Source organism: Carcharodon carcharias, chromosome 8, assembly GCF_017639515.1.
Source record: "Carcharodon carcharias isolate sCarCar2 chromosome 8, sCarCar2.pri, whole genome shotgun sequence".
NCBI classification, from domain to species: domain Eukaryota; kingdom Metazoa; phylum Chordata; class Chondrichthyes; order Lamniformes; family Lamnidae; genus Carcharodon; species Carcharodon carcharias.
The window spans coordinates 36,966,911-36,988,843 of record NC_054474.1 but is presented as its reverse complement, the minus strand read 5'-3'; the positions used below and the strand labels follow the sequence as shown (position 1 = coordinate 36,988,843).

Below are 21,933 nucleotides of genomic sequence, written 5' to 3'. Positions count from 1 at the left end.
TTCAGTTTTGCTAGGGCACCTTGATGCCACACTCGATCATATGCTGCCTTGATGTCAAGGATGGTCACTCTCACCTCACCTCTGGAGATCAGCTCTTTTGTCCATGTTTAGACCAAGGCTGTAATGAGGTCAGGAGCTGAGTGACCCTGACAGAACCCAAACTGAGTGTCAGTGAGCAGGTTACTGCTGAGTAAATGCTGCTTGATAGCACTGCCGACGACCCCATCAATCATTTTGCTGATGATTGAGTAGACTGATGTGGCAGTAATTAGCCAGGTTGGATTTGTCCTGCTTTTTGTGGACAGGGCCTAGATGGGTAAATTTGCACCTTGCTGGGTAGATGCCTGTGTTGTAGCTGGACTGGCACAGCTTGGCTAGGGGCACAGCTAGCTCTGGTACACAAGTCTTCAGTATTATTACTGAATTGAGTTGGTTACCATACACCTGCTCTTCATCATCATCTACATAAGCTACTCAGAGGGAGAAAAGCTCCAGTTCCCCACCTTCCTCCAGGTGGTTACCAGACAAGAAATGAAGAGCATGACGCATGTATTACTTTGCTAGTCCTGGTCAAATTGTTGAATTTCCTTCAACATTGATCTGCAATACTGGGGGTGAGGTAATTAGTATTAAGTGCCAGTGTCAGCTCACTTTCCAGGCAGCTGCCATGCCATTCCTGGCTTCCTTGAAGGATTGCAGATCCCAGAGTCTGTAACTCCCACCTTCAACCTCAGAAAGGGCCCAGAATGGATCATCCACCTGGCCCTTCTGGCTGAAAACGTTTGTAAATGCTTCAACCTTGTCTTTTGCATTGACATGCTGGGCTCCCCTATCATTGAGGATGAGAATGTTCGTGGAGCCTCTTCCTCTGCTTAGTTGTTTAATTGACCATCATCATTCATGACTGGATGTGCAGGATTGCTGAGCTTTGAACTGATCTGTTGGTTGTGAGATTGTTTAGCTGTATTGAATGCTGCTTCCGCTGTTTATCGTGCATGTATTCCTGTGTTGTAGCTTCATCAGGTTAGCACCTCATTTTTAAGTTTGCTTGGTGCTGCTCCTGGCATGCTCTCCTGCACCACTTATTAAAGCTGGTTGAGCCCATAGCTTGATGGGAATGGTAGAGTGAAGGATATGCCAGATTACATGAGGTTACAGATTGTGGTTGAATACAATTCTGCTGCTGCTGATGGTTCACAGCACCTCATGGATTCCCAGTTTTGAGCTGTAGGATCTGTTAAATAAGGGTAATTATAAAGAAATGAGGGCATTGTTGGCTGTAATGGACTAGGGAAGGAGTTTAGAAGGAAAGACAGTTGATGAACAATGGCAGACATTTAAGAAAATAGTTCATGACTTACAACAAAGATATATCCCAGTGAGGAAGAAGGATTGTAGAAAGGGGATAAACCAACTATAGTTAACCAAGGAAGTTAAGGATAGTATCAAAGTGAAAGAAAAAACATACAATGTGGCAAAGATTAGTGATAAACCAGAGGATTGGGAAAGTTTTAAAAACCGACAGAAAATGATCAAAAAAAAATGAAGAGGTAGAAAATAAACTTTGAGGGTAAACTAGCAAGTAATATAAAAAACGGACAGTAAAAGCTTCTTTAAATATATAAAAAAGAAGAGAGAGGCCAAAGTCAATATAGGCCCCTTTGAGAATGAGGCTGGGGAAATAATAGAAATGGCAGAGGAGTTGAATAAATACTTTGCATCAGTCTTCACGGTAGATGACACTAATAGCATACCAAAAATACTAAATAGTCACGGGGCAAAAGAGGGGGAGGAAATAAATACAATAACTATCAGTAGAGAAAAGTACTAAGGTAACTAATGGGGCTAAAGGCCAATAAGTCACCTGGACCTGATGGGTTACATCCTAGGATATTAAAGGAAAAAGCTGCAGAGATTATGGATGCACTGGTAGTAATCTTCCAAGAGTCCTTAGATTCTGGAAAAGACCCAGAGGATTGGAAAACTGCCAATGTAACATCCTTATTCAAAAAGGGAGGGAGACAAAAAACAGGTAGCTATAGGCCAGTTAGCTTAACACCTGTCATTGGGAAAATGTTGGAGTCTATTATAAAGGATGTAATAGCAGAGCATTTAGAAATGCATAATCTAATCAAGCAGAGTCAGCATGGCTTCATGAAGGGGAAATCATGCCTGACAAATTTATTAGAATTCTTTGAGGAGGTAACAACCAGGATAGATAAAGGGGAACCAGTAGATGTAATATATTTGGATTTCCAAAAGGTTCTTGATAAGGTACCACACATGAGGCTACCAAATAAGATAAGAGCCCATGGTGTTGGGGGTAGTATGTTAACATGGATAGAGGACTGGCTAACTGATAGGTGACAGAGAGTTGGGATATGCAGGGCGTTTTCAGGATGGCAACCTGTAACTAGTGAAGTGCCACAGAGATCAGCACTGGGGTCACAATTAGTTTCAATATATATTAATGACTTGGATGAGGGAAATTAATGTACTATCGCCAAGTTTGCGGATAACACAAAAATACTTGGGAAGGCAAGTGGTGAGGATGACACAAAGAGTCTACAGAGGGATATAGACAGGTTAAATGAGTGGGCAAAAATGTGGCAGATGGAATATAATGTGGGAAAGTGTGAGGTTATGCACTTTGGCAGGAAGAATAGAGGAGCTGAATATTATTTAAATAGAGAAAGACTGAAGAAAGCTGCAGCACAGAGGGATTTGGTGGTCCCCATGCATGAATCCCAAAAAGCTAGCCTACAAGTTCAGCAGGTAATAGGGAAGGCAAGTGGAATGTTATCCTTTATTTCAAAGTGAATGGAGTATAAAAATAGGGAAGTCTTGCTAAAACTATACAAGGCACTAGTTAGACCACATCTAGAATACTGTGAACAGTTTTGGTCCCCTTATCTAAGGAAAGATATACTGGCATTGGAGGCAGTCCAGAGAAGGTTCACTAGGTTGATCCCATGGATGGAGGGATTTTCTTATGAGGAGAGGTTGAGTCGGTTGGGCCTGTACTCATTGGAGTTTAGAAGAATGAGAGGCGACCTTATTGAAACATATAAGATTCTTAGGGGGCTTGACAGGGTAGATGCTGAGAGGTTGTTTCCACTTGTGAGAGAGTCTAGGAACAGAGAGCATAGTCTCACAGTAAGGGGGTGCCCTTTTAAAACAGAGATGAGGAGGAAATCCTTCTCTCAGAGGGTAGTGAATCTGTGGAATTCTTTACCGCAGAGGGCTGTAGAGGCTGGGTCGTTAAATATATTCAAGGCTGAGACAGACAGATTTTTAATCAGTAAGTGAATCAAGGGTTATGGGGAAAAGGCAGGAAAGTGGAGTTGAGGATTATCAGATCAGCCATGATATCATTGAATGGTGGAGCAGACTCGATGGGCCGAATGGCCTACTTTTGCTCCTGCGTCTTATGGTCTGTTCTGAATCTATCCCATTTAGTATGGTGATGGTACCACAGAACATGATGGAGGGTATCCTTCGTGTGAAGATGGGACTTTGTCTCCACAGGATTGTGTGTGGCCATCAATACTGTTATGGATAGATGAATGTGTAACAGGCAGTTTTCTGAGGATGAGGTACAGTAGGTTTTTCCCTCTTGTCTGTTGCCTCACTACCTGCTGTAGGCCCAGTCAAGTAGCTATGTCCTTTGGAACTTGGCCAGCTTGGTCAGTAGTGGTGCTACCAAGCCACTTTTTGTGATGGACATTGAAGTCCTTCATCCAGAGTACATTCTGCGCACTTGCAGGGAAAAAGCTAACAGCTCCTTTGAGTCCTCCATTTATGCAACACTTCCTTGGAGTTCATGTTTGTTTGGAGTTTGGTGAAATCTTCACCATATTGTCAATTTATTTGTGTGCCAGCTAATGCTGGATTATTCTGTGGAAGAATGAAAGAAATTAAGCATTTGAACAAACTTACTTAAGATATACCAAGGCATTCAGCCTGACCTTCTTCAAAATCAGAGCTGGCACTTTCACCCAAATGAAGTCAGTTAGACCCTATAGGCATGTTATTATTGTAAACTTCTAAATATTGAAATCCCCATTGTCATCTGATAAAACAGATCAATAATGGTGAATTGAAACAGATTAAAATATGATCGGTAACTGCAAAATATGAAAAGACTAAAGCTATTTATGCTAATTAACTTAGGTAAAGGGATAAAGATGTTTAAAATCCAAAAACACACAACTTGCATGAGTTGTTTAACTCTTTTGGTGTCTGCTTTGGCTAAGATGTAGCAGTCTCACATGTGTCAGAAGGTTATGAGTGCAAGCCCACCTCCAGAGATGTGAACACATAATCTAGGCTAGCTCTTCAGTGCTGTACTGAAGGAGTGCTGCACTGTCTTTCAGTTGAGACATTATACCAAGGGCTCATCTTCAATCTCAGATGAACACATAAAGTCTCTGGGAACACTAGTAGGAAGAAAGAGGGGAGGCAAATATGAACTAAATGATACAATTTTAAAGGAGGTGCAGGAACAGAGTAACCTGGGGCATAGTAACATAAATGTTTAAAGTTAGCAGATAAGTTGAGAAGGCTGTCGAGAAAGCATACGGGATCTTTGGCTTTACAAATAGAGGCATGGAATACAAAAGCATGGAAGTCATGCTATACTATCAAACACTGCTTAGGCCACAGCTGGATTATTATGGCCAATCCTGGACACTACATTTTAAGAAGGATGTTAAAGTCTTAGTGAGGGCGCAGAGGAGATTTAGAAAAATAGTACGAGGGATGAGGAACTTCAGTTACGTGGAGAGACTGGAAAAGCTGAATTGTTCTTCTATAGCAGATAAGGTTAAGGGGGGATTTGATAGAAATGTTCAAGAGGAGAGGTGAAAACATTTTTTTCCACAGCAAGTTATAATCTGGAATGCACTGTCAGAAAGGCTGGTGGAAGACGATTCAATAATAATTTTCAAAAAGGAACAGGATAAATATGTGAAACAGAAAAATGTACTGGGCTATGAGAGAAGAGGAGATGAAGTGAGGCTAACTGAATAGCTCTTACAAAGGGCCAGCACAGGCAGAATGGGACAAATGGTCTCCTTCTGCGTTTTATATTCTTTCTTTCTCTTTCACACTATCTTCTATTTTATAAGTTGCAGTAAGACAGCATTGGGCTGTTGTCTTCAAATAAAACTGACCTGTGTACACGTGAGTTGGTCAGTTTCTGAGCAAAGCACCCTGTCAAAGCTCCTTAGGCCTTTGCTATCATCACTGCAATGTTTGATTTTGGGTTTCACAGCATATTTTGGCTTTGGATTGGTGCTGGGGATCAAGGTAATCAATAGTGCTACTTCAGGTGATCATCGTCAATAATCTCATTGCCACAGATTTCCCACCAATTTGATCTGGTTTGTGGAAAATAGGCGGATACTGCAAACCAGCTGTGCGGTATAACTGTAATAACATCCTTAAGACAATGGATAAGAAGCTCATATTTCCTTGAGAAACATATTTCATGGCTTTTCTTAGCTCTATTACTTACCACACTATAAGGTTTATAATAGTGATGCCCCGAATATTACTGTTTTTTACCAAGCGAGTAATTGTAAAAGATTTTACATTTTTATCCTTTATATCATCGAGCTGGAAGAAAAACAGAAGATTCAATATTATTAGAAAATATCGATAGTATCTGTTATTATTAGTTTGTTTTCGGCATGGATGATCCAGAAAACCTATTTGTAAAGAAACATCATTAGTCTGTGAATTAATTGATCAGAGGTTTATAGAAAAGTGCCATGCACATTGCAAAGATGTTTTAGAAAATGCTGTGTCACTTGTGTGTGATAATGTCATATCTCAGACTGGGAAAAATTACAATTCATGAGGAATATACAATGAGCTGAATGTTCTCTTATTCCGCATTTCAATTCAAAATAGACTCTGGACAGATATGAAATCTGAACTTTGACAAAGTGTGAATTCCATAACTTCTGCCATCAGAATCAGTGCTAACTAATTGAAAATGAACATTATATACTTCCATTATTGTGACTGCTTTCTTTCCCCTCCCTTTGTCACCTACTGTGTTGCCCCTGCACCACCTGGAGGTAAGAAAAGTGGGGCTCAGTATAAATATACATGATAAAACCTCCATTTTATTGATGCAGTGACATGTCAAAGTTCAAGATACTGGCTTAATTCTTATTTATACTATATCACTCTAGTATATGCTTGAGTAGGTAAAATATTTTTGTGGGTAATAGAAATTGTAATCAAGTTATGTATTATAGGTCTTCATCCAATTTCCTTCAGAGCTGAATATGTAGAGGGAAGAGGGTGGGAAGTATTAACATTTTGTGTAGTTTGAGAACAATAAATTGATCTTAACTGGTTTGAGAAAAATAGGAATGTTTTGGACACTTTTTACATTTGTTTAAAGTTCTCTGTTGTCATGGTGATATCCTTTCTAACTTTATAACTGTAGTGATAAGAATGTATTGGTGTGATCAGCACCACAATAACATTAGCATATATATATTTTTAAATCCTAGTTTTTATAAACATGGGGGAGGGAACATATTGTAAATTAACGTGGCAAGAAGTATATTGAAGTTGCTGTTTGCAGTGGCAGCAACTTGGTAGCACTGTGTTTGTTGTGGACTGTTCTAGGCATCAGACAGAAAATCGCCACAATACACTTTCTTTATCAATATGATGTAAATGATAGTGTTAAACATGAGGCCAAATTTGCTTCTTTTTTTTAGGCAATAAATTAGCTATCCTAATATCCACATAAATAAATGTACCATTGGATGAAGTATTGAGCCATAAAAATGAGAAATGTCTCAGGTTCAGTTCCCCACACTGTGGGTCATTTAGCTAATCTTAGGATTATAATGGGGATTAGAAATAGTTTCTGTACCGCTGGGAGAAATTATTTGGAAGGAAGATTTTGTGAAATTGATTGAAAAAATGCATCTTTGAGCAGAATTTAGCCCTTTACGGGCGAGCTCGATGGAGGTGGTCGGGAAGCTGACCGCCACCCGCGATCGAGGCCGGAAGGCGATTTCATGCTGGACGGCCAATTAAGACCCGCCCAGCATAAAATGTGGGCAGCAGCGCTCAGCGCTGCCTAAGTGTGCAGGGAGAGGAGGGTGAGCAGGGCGAGTGCGTGCTTGATAATCTCCCTGAGGCACAGAGTTGCCTCTGGGAGGTGAAGAGTTTTAAAATAAATAAAGAAATGAAAAATGCAATAAAACATATCCTCCTCATGTGACTTGGTCACCTCAGCAGGGACATGTTATTAATTAAATTTAAACATTTTAATTTTATTTTTATTTGCTTTGGGAAACCTCATCCCACCCATGGATGAGGTTTTCTAAAAAGTGCAAAGGCCGCTTGGCCTTTTCACCTGCCCACCAGCTGTAAGGTTGGATAGGCAGTGAAAAATTTATTTTAACTACCTTGTTAATGGCCTTAATAGGCATTTTAATTGTTGGCGGGAGGGCTGCCGACTCTGGCACATGCCCGTAGACTAAAATATCGTGCGACTGCGCGTTGACATCGGGATGCACGCCCAATGTCAACGCACATCATTTTACGCTCGAGCGGGTCGGGTGTGTGCCCGCCCACCGAGGTTAAAATTTTGCTCCTTTAAATTTAAACCATAAAACCATAATTATAGTATTAGATTAATATAAATCTCCACTAGAAAATTTGTATGGAAGTATGAAAGCAATGTATTACAAAGTGAGAGGAAAGTCCCTGACAACTGTGCAGTGCCGAGCCCATTCCTGTAAATCATGTGCTGATTTGAAGGCTTGCCTTTTGGATGCCGGCCCAGTACTCTTTCTCCAGTAATAGCCTTCACCTTGTATGCAGTGCACAGCATGTCTCAAGGCAGGGCTGGCAATCATTTACAAAAATTTAAAACTTGCAATGACCTTGTTACAACAGGGGGATATAATTAGAATTGCCCACTCTGGGCATATGTTTGGAGATTTCATCTGATAACCTCCTGCCTTTAATCTCTTGCCTAGTCAAACAGTCTTCTCCAATATTTATATAAATAAACAAAAGGTGTTCAAAGAAAATGTATAAAACACACAGGGCTAAAAGTTTGTTCGCCTCAGAGCATAAAGTATAATTAACTCACACCTGCTCAAAGCTATGCAGGCAGCCTGCTAATTATTATGATAGCTGCATGCAGCTTAGTGCTAAACATGCTGCTGAGTGGCTGCACACACCTTAGCAGTGGCCCCACATCTGTGCCACTTAAAGCTAGATGGCACTTGTTAAAGATGGGGTGCATTCTGCCTGCAGCTGGTGGTGGAAGGCGTTGTGGAAAGGATTATGAGCAGAAGGACAAGTGGAAATGACAAAATAGGCGAGAGAGCTCAGATGAGGACTTTGATGTGGTGGCATACAGTGAAAGGCAGATGGGCATGCAAATAGAAATTCTTGGTATATTGGCAGGCCTGCCAGAAAGCCTGTTGTCGCTGACAAGGAACATGCAAAATTCCAGTTCCAACTTGACACAGAGCTTTGGGCAGAGATTGGGGATCATTCTTTCCAGAGTGGAAGTGGTGGCCAACTCCATGAGAACACTGCTGAGGTTACCGTGTCACCTGGTGCACTAAGTGGGTCATTAGTGTCTCTGTGCAATGTTTCTCTTTCTTTTTATTTTATAAATAATAATACATCCTGGTGCATGTCTGAGACTCATTTTATTGCTAACATGATGAAAAAGTGATCTAAGGTGGTGAAAGAAATCAAGGGGTCATCCAAGATGAGGGCAAAGGGTCAGGGTAGATGTGTATTCTTCCTGGCAGTAAGAGTTTAGATGTTCCAGGCTGTGCCTTCAATGGATGTGTTCGGATGGGCACCTCACAGTGACTTGCAACCCATGATCTTTAGCCTGGCTCAGAGGGACTGAAGCATTCCTGAATGAGAAAATCTCTGATTCTGATGGCATTCTGATGAAACATTCCAACTTGCACTGTGCCTGGCCATCTTCTTGTACAGTTGGAGCACCTCGATATTCTGCATCCTCCACCTCTGCATCCACTGCCTCCTCCTCTCCCACCTCTGACTTTCCCTCTTTCTCGAATGAGCTATGTTGTTCCAAGGTCCCACCATCCTCAAGCTCCATACCTCTCTGGAGGGCCACATTATGCAGAGCACAACAGACCACCGTAACGATCGAGACCTTTACAGGAGGGTACTGGAGCGAGCCAGCTGACTGGGTCCAAGTACCAATATCACATCTTCAGAAGCCAAAGGGCTGCTCCATGGTTGTCCTAGTGAGCAGGTGGCATTGGTTGTATCACCACAGTACCTCTGTCACGGGCTCTTGTGAAATAGTGAATAACCATCTCTAAGGGATATCCTTTGTCTTCTTGGATCTGTCAGTTGGCTTCGGGGTTGGAATAAAGATTTGGGGCAGCCTGGACTGTTAAAAGATGAATGAATCATGGCAGATATCAAAAAGCGAATGCACAAATGGAGGAAGCACTTGTTATGGTCTCAGGCCAGATGAACATTGAAAGAGCAGAGGTTCATCCTGTTGATGCAGCTCACTGGCTAGTCACTGGTACTTTGATGATCACATTGGTACAATCATTGATGCTCTGCATCTGGAGGAATCCAGCAATGGTGGCAAAACCTATTGTCTTCTGTGTCTGTGAGGACTCATCTGTTGTGAAATTAATGTATTTTCTGGCTCTAGCATATAGGGCATCAGTGAGCAACGAGATGTGGTTGTGTGTAACCATTTGCGATATGCCACCATAATCGACAGCTGATCCTTGGAAGGAGCCAGAATGAAGAAGTTCAAGGCTACAGTGACTGCTGGATACCGGCAGGGAACAGTGACCGGTGCAGCAATGTGCGAGGTCTTCGGTGATGTGGGCACATATCTCTGTGACCATCTGCCTGGAGACTGCCTGCAGTTGTCCGTGCACTGGGTCTTAGTCATCTCCACGTAGCTCCAGCTTCGGAGATAGATCCTATGTGGAGGGTATGGTGCCTGTGTCTGCCTTATTCCTCATCCCTCTTCACTGTCCCGTGATATCTGGGACTCTGTCCTTCCTGTGAAGGGTGCTTCCTCTCAATTACACTGGGCCCAAAATCCAAGAGCTATGCCTCTATTGCAGATGCTGCCTTCCTTCTGCTCAGGCTTGGCTTGCAAATTGACCTCGGCAGCCTTTCCCCTGTCTTCTGCCTTGCAATGCCAGGAGGGAAACAAACAATACCAAGCACTGACTGCCCACTGCCCCCACCACCTATGCTGTGCCAAGGGCACGTTTCCCAATGTCCAAGACCCCTGCTTACTGCTGAAACTTTTATGGCTCTGGGGTAATTCCCTGGGGCGGCCATGACTGGCTTCCCATTCTGTAGCCATCTCCGTTTACCTAGCCTGCCCCAGACAACCGTGTGCCCCTGTGGAACTCTGAACACCACCCCCAGCCCCTCCATCACCTCTGCAATTAACAAGCTGTTAATGAAATATTTAAGCAGCTTAACTGCCCTTAATTGAGGTTCGGACAGGATTGCCATCTAGCAGAGGTAAATACAGCTGGTGCTGGCAATAGCATTGCAAAACTGGCAAGCTGCCTCTGATCTTGGCAGGGCCTGAAAATTCAGCCCACAGAATAGAAGTTTTGGGCTGATGACCTTTCATCAGATCATAACTGTAAATTGACAACTATTCTAGCATGGGCAGTTCATGCATAAATCACACTTCAGATGATTGGGGGCTACAGCTCCTATCAATTAGTTTATGGCAAAAATCCGAAGAAAACTTCAATAATGTGGGACCATACCCCGGCTTTGCAGGGAACTACAATTAGTTCAATCTTTGCAAAGCTTGTGAATGCGACACATGCAGGGAGGAGAGCATTTATTAGGGTGGAGGTTTCAGAAAAAAATCAGGAGAGCTTTGAGGCATCAAATCAGGCCAATGGAATTGAATTTTAAGCCTGGGGACATGGTGTATTATAAAATGGCAGGGCGGAAAGAATGGAAAGGCCCAGGAAAAGAGAGATGACAGATAGCCATAGAACTGCAACATAGCAAAGAGTCAATGCTTTCAGAGGAGAAGGAGGCTGAGAAGAATTGATATTTAAAGAGCATACCTATATTACAGAGATAAATAAACAGGCAGCAAATACGCTATTGTGTGTGCCAATACCTCAATATCATTGAAGAGCATCTCTGGAAGAGTGACACCATTTTTCTCTGCAGCATGTTGGAGTATTGTTTTAGCCTCTTGTACCCTCCCTTTTAACAGCAGCCAGCATGGAGATTCAGGAATATACCTGGGATTAAAAGTGTTACTTTAAGAAAAGAACAGTAAGGTTGCACAAAGGACTTGGGCAAATAATAAAATTAAAATTGTCTTTAGTAACAGATATTAATGCAATTATATTCAAATTCAGAAACGACAAGGGTCTAGGCTGTGAATGGTAATTCATGAGTTTTAACATGCTTGCATTAATCACAGAATTGTTTTGTTTTCAACTCGCTCATGGTATGTGGGCTTCGCTGCATTTATTGCCCATTCCTAATTGCCCCGGAGAAGGTGGTGCTATGCTACCTTCCTGAACTGTTGCAGTCCATGTGTTGTAGGAACACCCACAGTGCTGTTAAGAAGGGAATTCCAGGATTTTGATCCAGCGACAGCAATGTAGTTCCAAGTCAGGATGGTGTGTGACTTGGTGGGGAACTTGCAAGTGGTGGTGTTCCAATGTGTCTGCTGCCCTTGTCCTTCTGGGTGGTAGAGGTTTTGGATTTGGAAGGCGCTGTCGAAGGGCCCTTGATGTTGTTGCATGCATCTTGTAATTGGTATACACTGCTGCCACTGTCCATTGGTGGTGGAGGAAGTGAATGTTGAAAGTGATGAATGGGGTGTAAATCAATTGTGCTGCATTATCCTGGATGGTGTTCAGCTTCCTTAGTGTTGTAGGAGCTGCACTCATCCAGGCATTTGGGAAGTGTTCCACCACACTCCTGACTTGTACCTTGTAGATGGTGAACAGGCTTTGGGGAGTTAGGCAGGATCACAGGATTCCTAGTCTCTGACCTACTCTTGTAGCCACAGCATTCATACGGCTGCTCCAGTCCAGGTGCTGGTTAATGGTAACCCCCAGGATGTTGATGGTGGAGGATTCAGTGATGGTAATGCCATTGAATGTCAAGGGGCAATAGTTAGATTCTCTCTTGTTGGAGATAAGTGCACTATAGGTACCCAAACAGAGAAATAGGAGAGCAGATGTGTAGGCAAATTTCAGAGAAGTGTAAAAACAATAGGGTAGTAATAGTGGGGGATTTCAACTTCCCCAACATTAACTGGGTTAGTCATAGTGTGATAGGTTTCGAGGGAGTAAGAAGATAACTAGGGAAAGAGGAAGGCCCATTAAGGACCATAGTGGTAATTTGTGTGTTGAGTCAGAAGACGTAGGTAGGTTTCTAAATGAATACTTTGTCGGGATTCACAAGTGAGAGGGACGGCATGGGTATGGAAATCAGGCAGAAGACTGTGATATAGTTAAGAAATTAGCATAGAAAGGGAGGAGGTTCTAAGTGGCCTGGCTGGCCTAAAAGTAGATAAATCTCCAAAGGAGGAGATAGCAGGGGTGCTGGCAATAATTTTCAATACCTCTCTGGCCACAGGAGAGGACTGGAGGACAGCCAATGTGGTACCTTTAATCAAGAAGGGAGGAAGGGATAAACCAGGGAACTACAGGCCAGTCAGTCAAACCTTAGTGGTGGGGAAACTATTGGAAGCAATTCTGAGGGACAGAATTAATCTACACTTGGAGAGACAGGGATTAATCAAGGACAGTCAGCATGGTTTTGTTAAGGGGATGTCATGTCTGACCAATTTGATTAAATTTTTTGAAGAGGTGACCAGGTATGCAGATGAGGGCAATGCATTTGACATAGTCTTCTTGGACTTCAGCAAGGCTTTTGATAATTTCCCACATGGGAGACTGATAACAAAGGTAAGAGCCCATGGGATCCAAGGCAATTTGGCAAATTGGATCCAGAATTGGCTGAGTGGCAGGAAGCAGAGGGTGATGGTTGAGGTGTGTTTTTGTGACTGGATGCTTGTGTCCAGTGGGGTTCCACAGGGATCAGTGTTGGGTCACTTGCTGTTTGTGGTATATACAAACAATTTAGACTTGAAGGTAGGAGGATTGATCTGTAAGTTCGCGAATAACCTGAAAATTGGTGTGGTGGTAAATAGCGAGGAGGATAGCCTTAGATTACAGGAGGATATAGACAGGCTGGTCAGATGCACTGCTCAGTGGCAAATGGAATTTAATCCAGTGAGGGGACTCACTGGATCCACTTGGGCAGGACAAACATGGCACGGGAATACACGATGATTGGTAGGACTCTGGGAAGTACTGAGGATCAGAGGGACCTTGGTGTGCATGTCCACTGGTCCCTTAAGGTAGCAGGACAGGTAGATAAGGTGATAAAGAAAGCATATGGGATACTTGCCTTTATTAGCCAAAGCATAGAATATAAGAGCAGGGAGGTTATTTCGGAACTGTATCAAACACTGGTTAGGCCACAGCTAGAGTATTGCATGCAGTTCTGGAATCCGCATTATAGGAAGGATGTGATTGCACTAGAGAGAGTGCAGAGGAGATTTACCAGGATGTTGCCTGGGCTGGAGAGTTTTAGTTTTGAGGAGAGATTGGATAGATTGGGGTTATTTTCCCTGGAGCAGAGGAGATTGAGGGGGGGCATGATTGAGGTGTGTAAAATTATGAGGGACATAGGGTAGTTCCAGGAAGGAACTTTTCTCCTTGGAGGAGGGATCAATAACCAGGGGGCATAGATTTAAGGTAAGGGGCAGGAGGTTTAGAGGGGACGTGAGGAAGAATTTTTTCACCCAGAGGGTGGTGGGAATCTGGAACTCACTGCCTGAAAGGATGGTAGAGGCAGAAACCCTCATAACATTTAAGAAATATATGGATGTGCATTTGCGATGCCATGTCATACAAGGCTATGGGCCTAGTGCTGGAAAAAGGGATTAGAATAGTTAGGCACTTGTTTGACTAGCGCAGACTCGATAGACCGAAGTGCCCCTTTCTGTGCTGTAGTTCTCTATGCTTCTATGAAGCTATGGTCATTGTTTGGCACATATGTGGCACAAATGTTACTTGCCATTCATCAGCCCAAGCTTGAGTATTGTTCAGCTCTGAAGAACAGTCATACAGACTCAATGTTAACTCTGTTTCTCTCTCCACAGATGCTACCAGACCTGCTGAGTTTTTCCAGCATTTTCTGGTTATATTTCAGATTTCCAGAATCCACAGTATTTTGCTTTTATGTCACTGAATATTGTCTAGGTCTTGCTGCATATGGACATTGACTGCTTCAGTATCTGGGCAGTTGTGAACGGTGCTGAACATTGTTCAATCATCCATGAACATCTCCACTTCTGACCTTATGAAGGAGGGAAGGTCATTGATGAAGCAGCTGAAGATAGCTGGACATAGGACACTATCCTGAGGACTGAATCGGTTGACCCCCAAAAACCACAACCATCTTCCTTTGTGCTAGATATGACTCCACCAGCAGAAAGATTTCCCCCTGATTCCCATTGACTCCAGTTTTGCTAGGGCTCCTTGATGCCACACTCGGTCAAATGCTGCCTTGATATCAAGGGCAGTCACTCTCATCTCACCTCTTTAGTCCAGCTTTTTAATTCCATGTTTGGACCAAGGCTGTAACGAGGTCAGGAGTGAAGTGGCCCTGGCATAATACAAACTGAGCATCAGTGAGCAGGTTATTGCTGAGTAAGTGCACTCGACAGCGCTATCGACGACATTTTCCCTCACTTTACTGATGATGGAGAGTGGGCTAATGGGCCGGTAATTGGCTGGGTTGGATTTATCCTGCTTTGTGTACAGGACCCATCTGGGCAATTTTCCACACAGCTGGGTAGATGCCAGTGTTGTAGCTGTAATGGAACAGCTTGGCTAGGGGTGTGGCAAGTTCTGGAGCACAAGTCTTCAGTACTATTTCCACTGTATCCAGTGCCTTCAGCTGTTTCTTGATATCTTGTGGAGTGAATCAAATTGGCTGTAGACTGGCATCTGTGATGCTGGAGACCTCTGGACAAAGCTGAGGTGAATCATCCACTCGGCACTTGTAGCTGAAGATGGCTGCAAATGCTTCAGCCTTATCTTTCACACTGAGTGCTGCGCTCCCCCTTCATTGAGGATGGGGATATTTGTGGAGCCTCCTCCTCCAGTTAGCTGCTTAATTGTCCACCACCATTCATAACTGGATGTGGCAGGACTGCAGAGCTCAGATCTGTTCCACTGGTTGTGGACTCGCTTAGCTCTTTCTATTGCATACTGCTTCTGCTGTGTTCTTTGTTGTAGCTTCACCAGGTTGACACCTCATTTTCAGGTATGCCTGGTGCCGCTCCTGGCATGCCCTCCTGCACTCTTCATTGAATCAGGGTTGATCTCCTAGTTTGATGGTAATGGTAGAGTGGGGGATATGGGCCATGAGGTTACAAATTGTGGTTGAATACAATTCTGCTGCTGCTGATGGCCCACAGTGGCTCATGGATGCCCAGTCTTGAGCTGCTCGATCCATTCGAAATCTATCCCATTTAGCTTAGTCAGTACTGCTACAAAACACGCTGGAGGGTGTCCTCAATGTGAAGGTGGGACTTTGTCTCCTGAAGGACTGTGCAGTGGCCACTCCTACCAATACTGTCATGGACAGATGTTTCTGTGACAGGTAGATTGGTGAGGATGAGCTAAAGTAGTTTTTCCTCAAAGGAGGCCATTTGGCCCATGTCTGCACTGAGCCACTGCTTGGATCAATTGCACCATGAATAAAGGATTCTAAATTTTGGAAGCACTCTCACCATGACATTAGCAGGATTTAATGTAGACAATGGGTGTCTCACCCTCCAGTTGCAGGATGGGTGGTGACCCCTGTTGCTTCCATGGGGGAGGGATGATCAAATGATGTGGCTGTTAGACACTTAGCTGACTAGCGTTGGACTTTCCCGAGATTTAGGATCGGGGTTAGAAATCCCGCCAGCCAAGAGTTGCTGGCCAATCAGCAGCCGGCAGCTCTTCACTGCTGGTAGTACCACCAGGAGCAGTGGCTGCTGATGGAAATGCTGTAAGCACTTCACAGGCATCGTTGCCAGATCCTTGGACACTGGTGAGTGGGACAGAATGACTCAAGGGGAGCAGGTCACCAGAGAGGGGGTCCAGGAGTCAGAGGCAAAGGCAGGAGGATGGCCTCTGGCAGCCCTCTTTTCCATGTGCTGCATCCCTTCAATCAGGCACTGAGTGCCTGTGAACAGTAAACACCTCCCTCTGAGGCCACAGGCAAAGCCAATAGGGTTTGCTGGGTGTCTTTTGGAAGGCATGGGAGAGCGGTGTGACTCCCATTTAATCCCTGAGCCACCACTGACTTCTACTACATTCAGGGATAACTGGTGTTAAGTGGCTCTTTAATGAGCCTAATTGACATCTTGCTGTGAGCGGGCAAGTTGCGCACGTTAGCTTCTTTCCGCCTCCGATTTAATCGTAAGAGGTTTTGCCGCCACTGGCAGGCTGATGCGCAGCCTCTCCTGTGATTTAGTGAGCCCAGCCGCCTGGTTTCCTGACCACAACAGGCTGGATTAACTTGTGTTTGGTGCAGGGAGATATAAAGAGCAACAACAAATAGGGAGGGTGGGAGGTGGTGTGGGTGGTGTTTGGTGGTGTTGTGGCTTGGTAAATGAGAACAGTCTGAATCAACTAAGGAACAAATAGATGACGATATTATGGGGAAAAAAATAATTTACCAAGACGAACATTAAATTGAACAATGTCCAATGGATTGATATAAACAAGTGAAAGATCAGAGAATATAGGAGATAGCTTCGGCAAAAAAAATTGAGAAAATGAACAGTGTTAAAAATATCACAGTTAAAAAGGTACAGAATGTGGTAAAAAACGTGCAGAACCAGAAGGTATTGTTTTACAGGAAGATGTGAACAATTGCATCAACAGAACCTTTGCTGCAAACTGGTCAAGAATAGGAAATAAATATGTCAGGACATAGTGGGGATTATATTTCATAGCCTCCAAAAACAGGCTAGGGAATTGTGATGCACAATTAACCTGTGACTGTTGCTTCTAATATAAGCAACGCATCAACTTTGTGCTGCCTTTAAATTAGCATGATTGCTGCATGCAGCCAGCTTGAAATGTGGCCTCAGTAGGGGACATAAAATTGTGAGAGGCTAGCACCAATTAATGCCAGCCTGCACCTCTTAATGGGGCGGTGCATTGTGGCTGCGAGGAGCAGGTGCTGGAAGCCATTCTACATCTGATTCTGACCTGCAACAAACAAGAATGGCACAAAAAGAACAGAAAATGCTAGAAATGCTTGTAGGTCTGGCAGTATCTGTGGAGATACAAACAGAGGTAATGGATTTTGTTTGGAGTTGGAACCCCCAATGTTTCAGGGTCCAGAACCTACATCAGCACCTAATGCCCCATGCAATTGCTGACTTGTAAGTACAGTGAACAGACTCCCGAGGCTGGTGGGGCATCAGAGTTGGGACCTACCAATGTACACTGGAGAATGAAAGAACACCTCAAGATGAAGGTGGTGGCATCTGCTTAAATTTGCAAAGAGGCCACAGCCGCTGAACTCTCATTATTTTGTGGAACCCCTTCAAAAGACGCCAGGGGCCACAGCTGTGCCCCTCTCCTAACTGTGGATGGGGTACAGGCCCCGTCTGCCGGCAGGAGGCTGCTTCAATCTCTCATCCATGTTACAGCCTCAACAGGAGGCCCACATATTGATCACGCCCCTCCGATCCTCCCTGAATGAAAATGAACCAGAGGTGGGACAATGGCAGGAGACCAGAATGCTAACCAGTTGTGGGAAATTGTGGACCCCTCCATCTCCACTCCCAGCTCCATGTCCATTTGTAAAGTCGGCCCAGCATTTCAGGTCGATGACTGAGTGTTAACTCTGTATATGTTCTATAAGATGAAATAAGTCAGGTGGATGACTTAAATGTGAGCGAGCCCCTAGGGAGTAGTGACCATAAAATAAAGTTTAAATTAAGATTCAACTATAAAAGTAAAAAGCTATTAAAAATATGAGAGTATCATATTGGAGCATATTTTAGAAAGATGTGAAACATGGGTGGTGGGTAGGTGAAATACCTTGGAATATTTGTGGTGGTGGGGTTCTGATGGGCACAGGGTGTCTCATCTTGAGCCACAAGACTCCACAGGTTTCACTCGGTGGCCTGGATACTTGGCCCTGGCCTCCTCCACTGCCAATAATTGGCCACCTAAGGGCCTCAATTGGCCCATAGGCAAGCGGGCCACCCAATGCCTCCCACTGTGTGGGCAAAGTACCCACTGGGGCAGGGGCAAGTAATGGGATTGCACTTCTGCCATGGTGCTCAATCTTATGCCCTTCCCGGCCTTTCCACCCTTCACCACCCCCACCCCCCACAGCACCAACCCTGGCCTACCACCTGCTCTAGAGGAGAGTAAAATTCTGGCCTACACTTCAAGTGTCTGTGTGGTTGACAACTGTGATTAAATGTATTACTGGAGGTTTCATCTCATGACTTGCCTCTACGCTCCAGTCATTTGTTGGTCAACACATCCATCCTCATGACACACTCCCTTCCTACGCCAATTGGAAAGCAAAAGGCCATGTCCCGCCTGGCTCCTGGCACTCCTCTCAGCAGGCACCCATGTTCGGACGCTGCTAGGCCTCAGGCCTCGCTCCAGGTCTTTCCTCCGCTCTCATTATGCCTACCACACACCACCCCCCCAGTTGATTTAGTGAATGAGGGTGAATGTGTGTGAGGATGGGTGCGTGAGTGTGTGTGAAGGACAATGAGTGACTGTATGTGAGGGTGGCTGGGTGAGCGAGTGTGAGGGTGTGAGTGTGAGGATAGATGAGTGAGTGTGAGGCTGGGTGAGTGAGTGTGAGGGTGTGAGTGTGAGGATAGGTGAGGGAGTGAATGTGAGGATAGATGAGTGAGTGTGAGGCTGGGTGAGTGAGTGTGAGGGCGGGTGAGTGAGGGAGGGTGAGCGAGTGAGCGGCTGTGTGCGTCAGGGTGGCTGAGTGAGTGTGAGGGGAAAATAAACATTGGGCCGTCCTTACCTGGTGTGGCCTACATGTGACTCCAGACCATCAGCATTGTGGCTGACTCTTAAATGACCTATGAAATGGTCTAGCAAGCCATTCAGTTCTCAATGGTAATAAGGGATGGGCAATAAATGCTGGCCGAGCCAGTGATGCCCACATCCCATGAATGAAAGAAAAAAAATCACCTCCGCGCACCAACAGGCACTCTCAGCCATGCTTACAGGGGTGAGGGTGAGTGAGTGAATGCCCTGTGACTGGGATTGAGCTGACACACACTCTCACCCTTTCCTACTCTAATGGTCATCTTTATTATTAATTTCTTTAATCATCAATTTATTGTTGTGATTGTTTTTGCTCAGCAAGTTGTTTCTTTTCATACGTCAGCTTTCTTTGTGAAATTCATGTTTAATGCTGTGGCAAAACACACCTTCCCGAAATTTGCTCCTTGGCCCCCCGAGTGGGAGAAAAATTGCAATGCGGCTTCCTATGCGACAAGGTTGGACAAACCTGCTCCAGGCCAACCCTGGAGGATTGGCAACCTTGGGGACAGAGTTTTCCGTCCCCATTGGCATTGGGCATCAGGGCGGGCGTGAGCGGACAATGTGGCAGGAAGGCCAAAAATTAGTTTCACGCTATCAAGAAACCAGTTTGCCATCATCCGCTCTGCCTGTCAATGGAGGGCACAGATTAACACATGCCCTGTCAATGGCGGGCACAGATTAACACATGCCCTGTCAATAGCAGGCACAGATTAACACATGCCCTGTCAATGGTGGGCACAGATTAACACATGCCCTGTCAATGGCGGGCTGTGTTCCCTGCCGCCGAATTCAGGAACATTATTTTAATACAACTGTGTATCATTATAAGCCCTGCTGGCTGGAATTATCCCGCCATGCTGAATTATCTGAGCACTGTGTTTCACAACTGAATATAAGCTATGGCGAGCTGCACTTCACTCGGCACTTTGAGGCTTGTTTGCTTACCTTGCTTCGGAGAGCATTTGCGGTCATCAGCGCCAGGTTTCGCAGGCAACACCACACTGCTTTTAAGGGGACTCGTGGTCAGGTCTCTACTTATGAGACCAGCTGTAAGGCAGGGGTGGCTTTTTAAAGGCTGCAAGGCTATGGCTTGCTTGGAGGAGGGGGAGAAGTAACCTCTGGGGAGGGAAGAGGCTGCAGGGCGAGGACACTACTAGGGAAGGACGGTATCCCAGGGTGTGTGTGGGGACATGTTAATCTGTGCAAGTGGCCTCAAGAGGGTGAGGGCTGAGGAGGAAGTCTCCAGAGGAGATGGGGCCAGGTGGAGAAGTGAGGGTGTGTGTGAGAGGGTGAGTGGTGATGTCCCTTGAGCTGGCAGTGAGTGAGATGCCAGTGAATGTATGCTGGGCTTGAGTGTGTGAGTTTAGAGTGATGACATGGTTGCCTTACTCTGGCGGCACGGATCAGGTCATTCATCCAATTTTTGCACTAGATGGCGAACCTATTCTGTGCAGCATTGGCACTGACCACCTCTGCCACCGCCTCCCAAGCCGGAATGGTGACACTGTCGGGCCTCCTGCAGCCATAGTTAGTGGACACTGCGGGCTCCAACGGTGTCCAGAAGGCATCCCAGGAATGCGTTACTGAATCGGGGGGGGGGTTGCACTCCTCTTGGCTTTTGGGGCCACGTCTTCGCTGGTGCCCTTGTGGGCTGGAAGCACTAAAAGGTCTGTGCGTGCCGCTGCACTTTAAATATGGCATCCAGCGTGAGGAAGCAGTGAGCTGATGGTGTGGCGGGCGAATCAGAGGCCATCCACCAGCGAGACAGTGTGGTTCCTGGGATTGCCTGATTAATTAGGCGGGATTGGGATGATGCAGCAGGGACACTTGCCATTGCAGCCAGCGGGTAAAATGTCCTTTTTCCTGCCTGCTACCGGACCAGGTGCCAAAACTGTATGCCAAAAACAGGAGAATGTCCAATGTTGTAACCGTTGTTAGTAAGGGAGGCCGAGATAGTTCAGGTAATTACAGTCCAGCTGGCTTAACATCAATTGTAGGGAATATTTTAGAGTCTCTAGTTAAGGATAATTAATTAGATATAAACAAAATAATCAAAAAATCCAGCTGAAAATTTTTATCATTTGGGTGAACACAGGGTGTGGCAGTGGTTAGCGCTGCTGCCTCACAGCTTCAGGGTCCCGGTTTTGACCCAACCTCAGGTGTCTGCCTGTGTGGAGTTTGCATGTTCTCCCCGTGTCTGCGTGGGCTTCTGCTGGGTGCTCCGGTTTCCTTGCACAGTCCAAAGACATGCTGGCTAGACGGATTGGCTACGGTACATTGTCCTCCAGTGTGTATGTTTGTGTGTGTGCCCCGTGATGGACTGGTGTCCCGTCCTGGGTGTATCCCGCCTAGCGCCCATTGTCTGTCGGGCTAGGCTTCGACTCCCTGCGATCCTGAATTGGATGAAGTGGTTCTGGAAAAGTGAATGAAGTGAGTGAGTGAACACCGTTCTAGCACCCTCTGCAGGAATGCAGCTGAACTTTACAAATCTTTTGAGTGTGAAGTTTTATATTTATAGTAACATATTTTGGGTGCTTTCCAGGGGACCCCAGAGAATATGGAGCAGGAAACAGAGGATGAAACCTGCTGAGTTTTTCCAGGTATTTTTATTTTTGTTTTGGATTTCCAGCATCCGCAGTTTTTTGCTTTTATGAAATGGGATGTGTTGGTGGGAGGGTGGGGGGCATGGGGATAGAGAACAAAGTCATACTTGAAGAGAGATTTTTAATAGGCTTTGGAAGGAAGGAAG

The 21,933-nt window shown here is 44.9% G+C and overlaps 1 protein-coding gene across 3 annotated transcripts in view; it reads right to left on the bottom strand.

Annotated features, from left to right (window-relative positions):
* LOC121281066 (solute carrier family 22 member 5-like) overlaps positions 1-21,933 on the bottom strand; it is a 117,671-nt gene that overhangs the window by 25,549 nt on the left and 70,189 nt on the right. For all 3 annotated transcript variants that reach the window (XM_041193692.1, XM_041193691.1, XM_041193693.1), the window contains exons 5-6: positions 11,171-11,297; positions 5,519-5,619 (exon numbers count right to left, since the gene is read on the bottom strand). In XM_041193692.1, the coding sequence (XP_041049626.1) occupies positions 5,519-5,619; positions 11,171-11,297 (228 nt within the window). The remainder of the gene's footprint in view (positions 1-5,518; positions 5,620-11,170; positions 11,298-21,933) is intronic.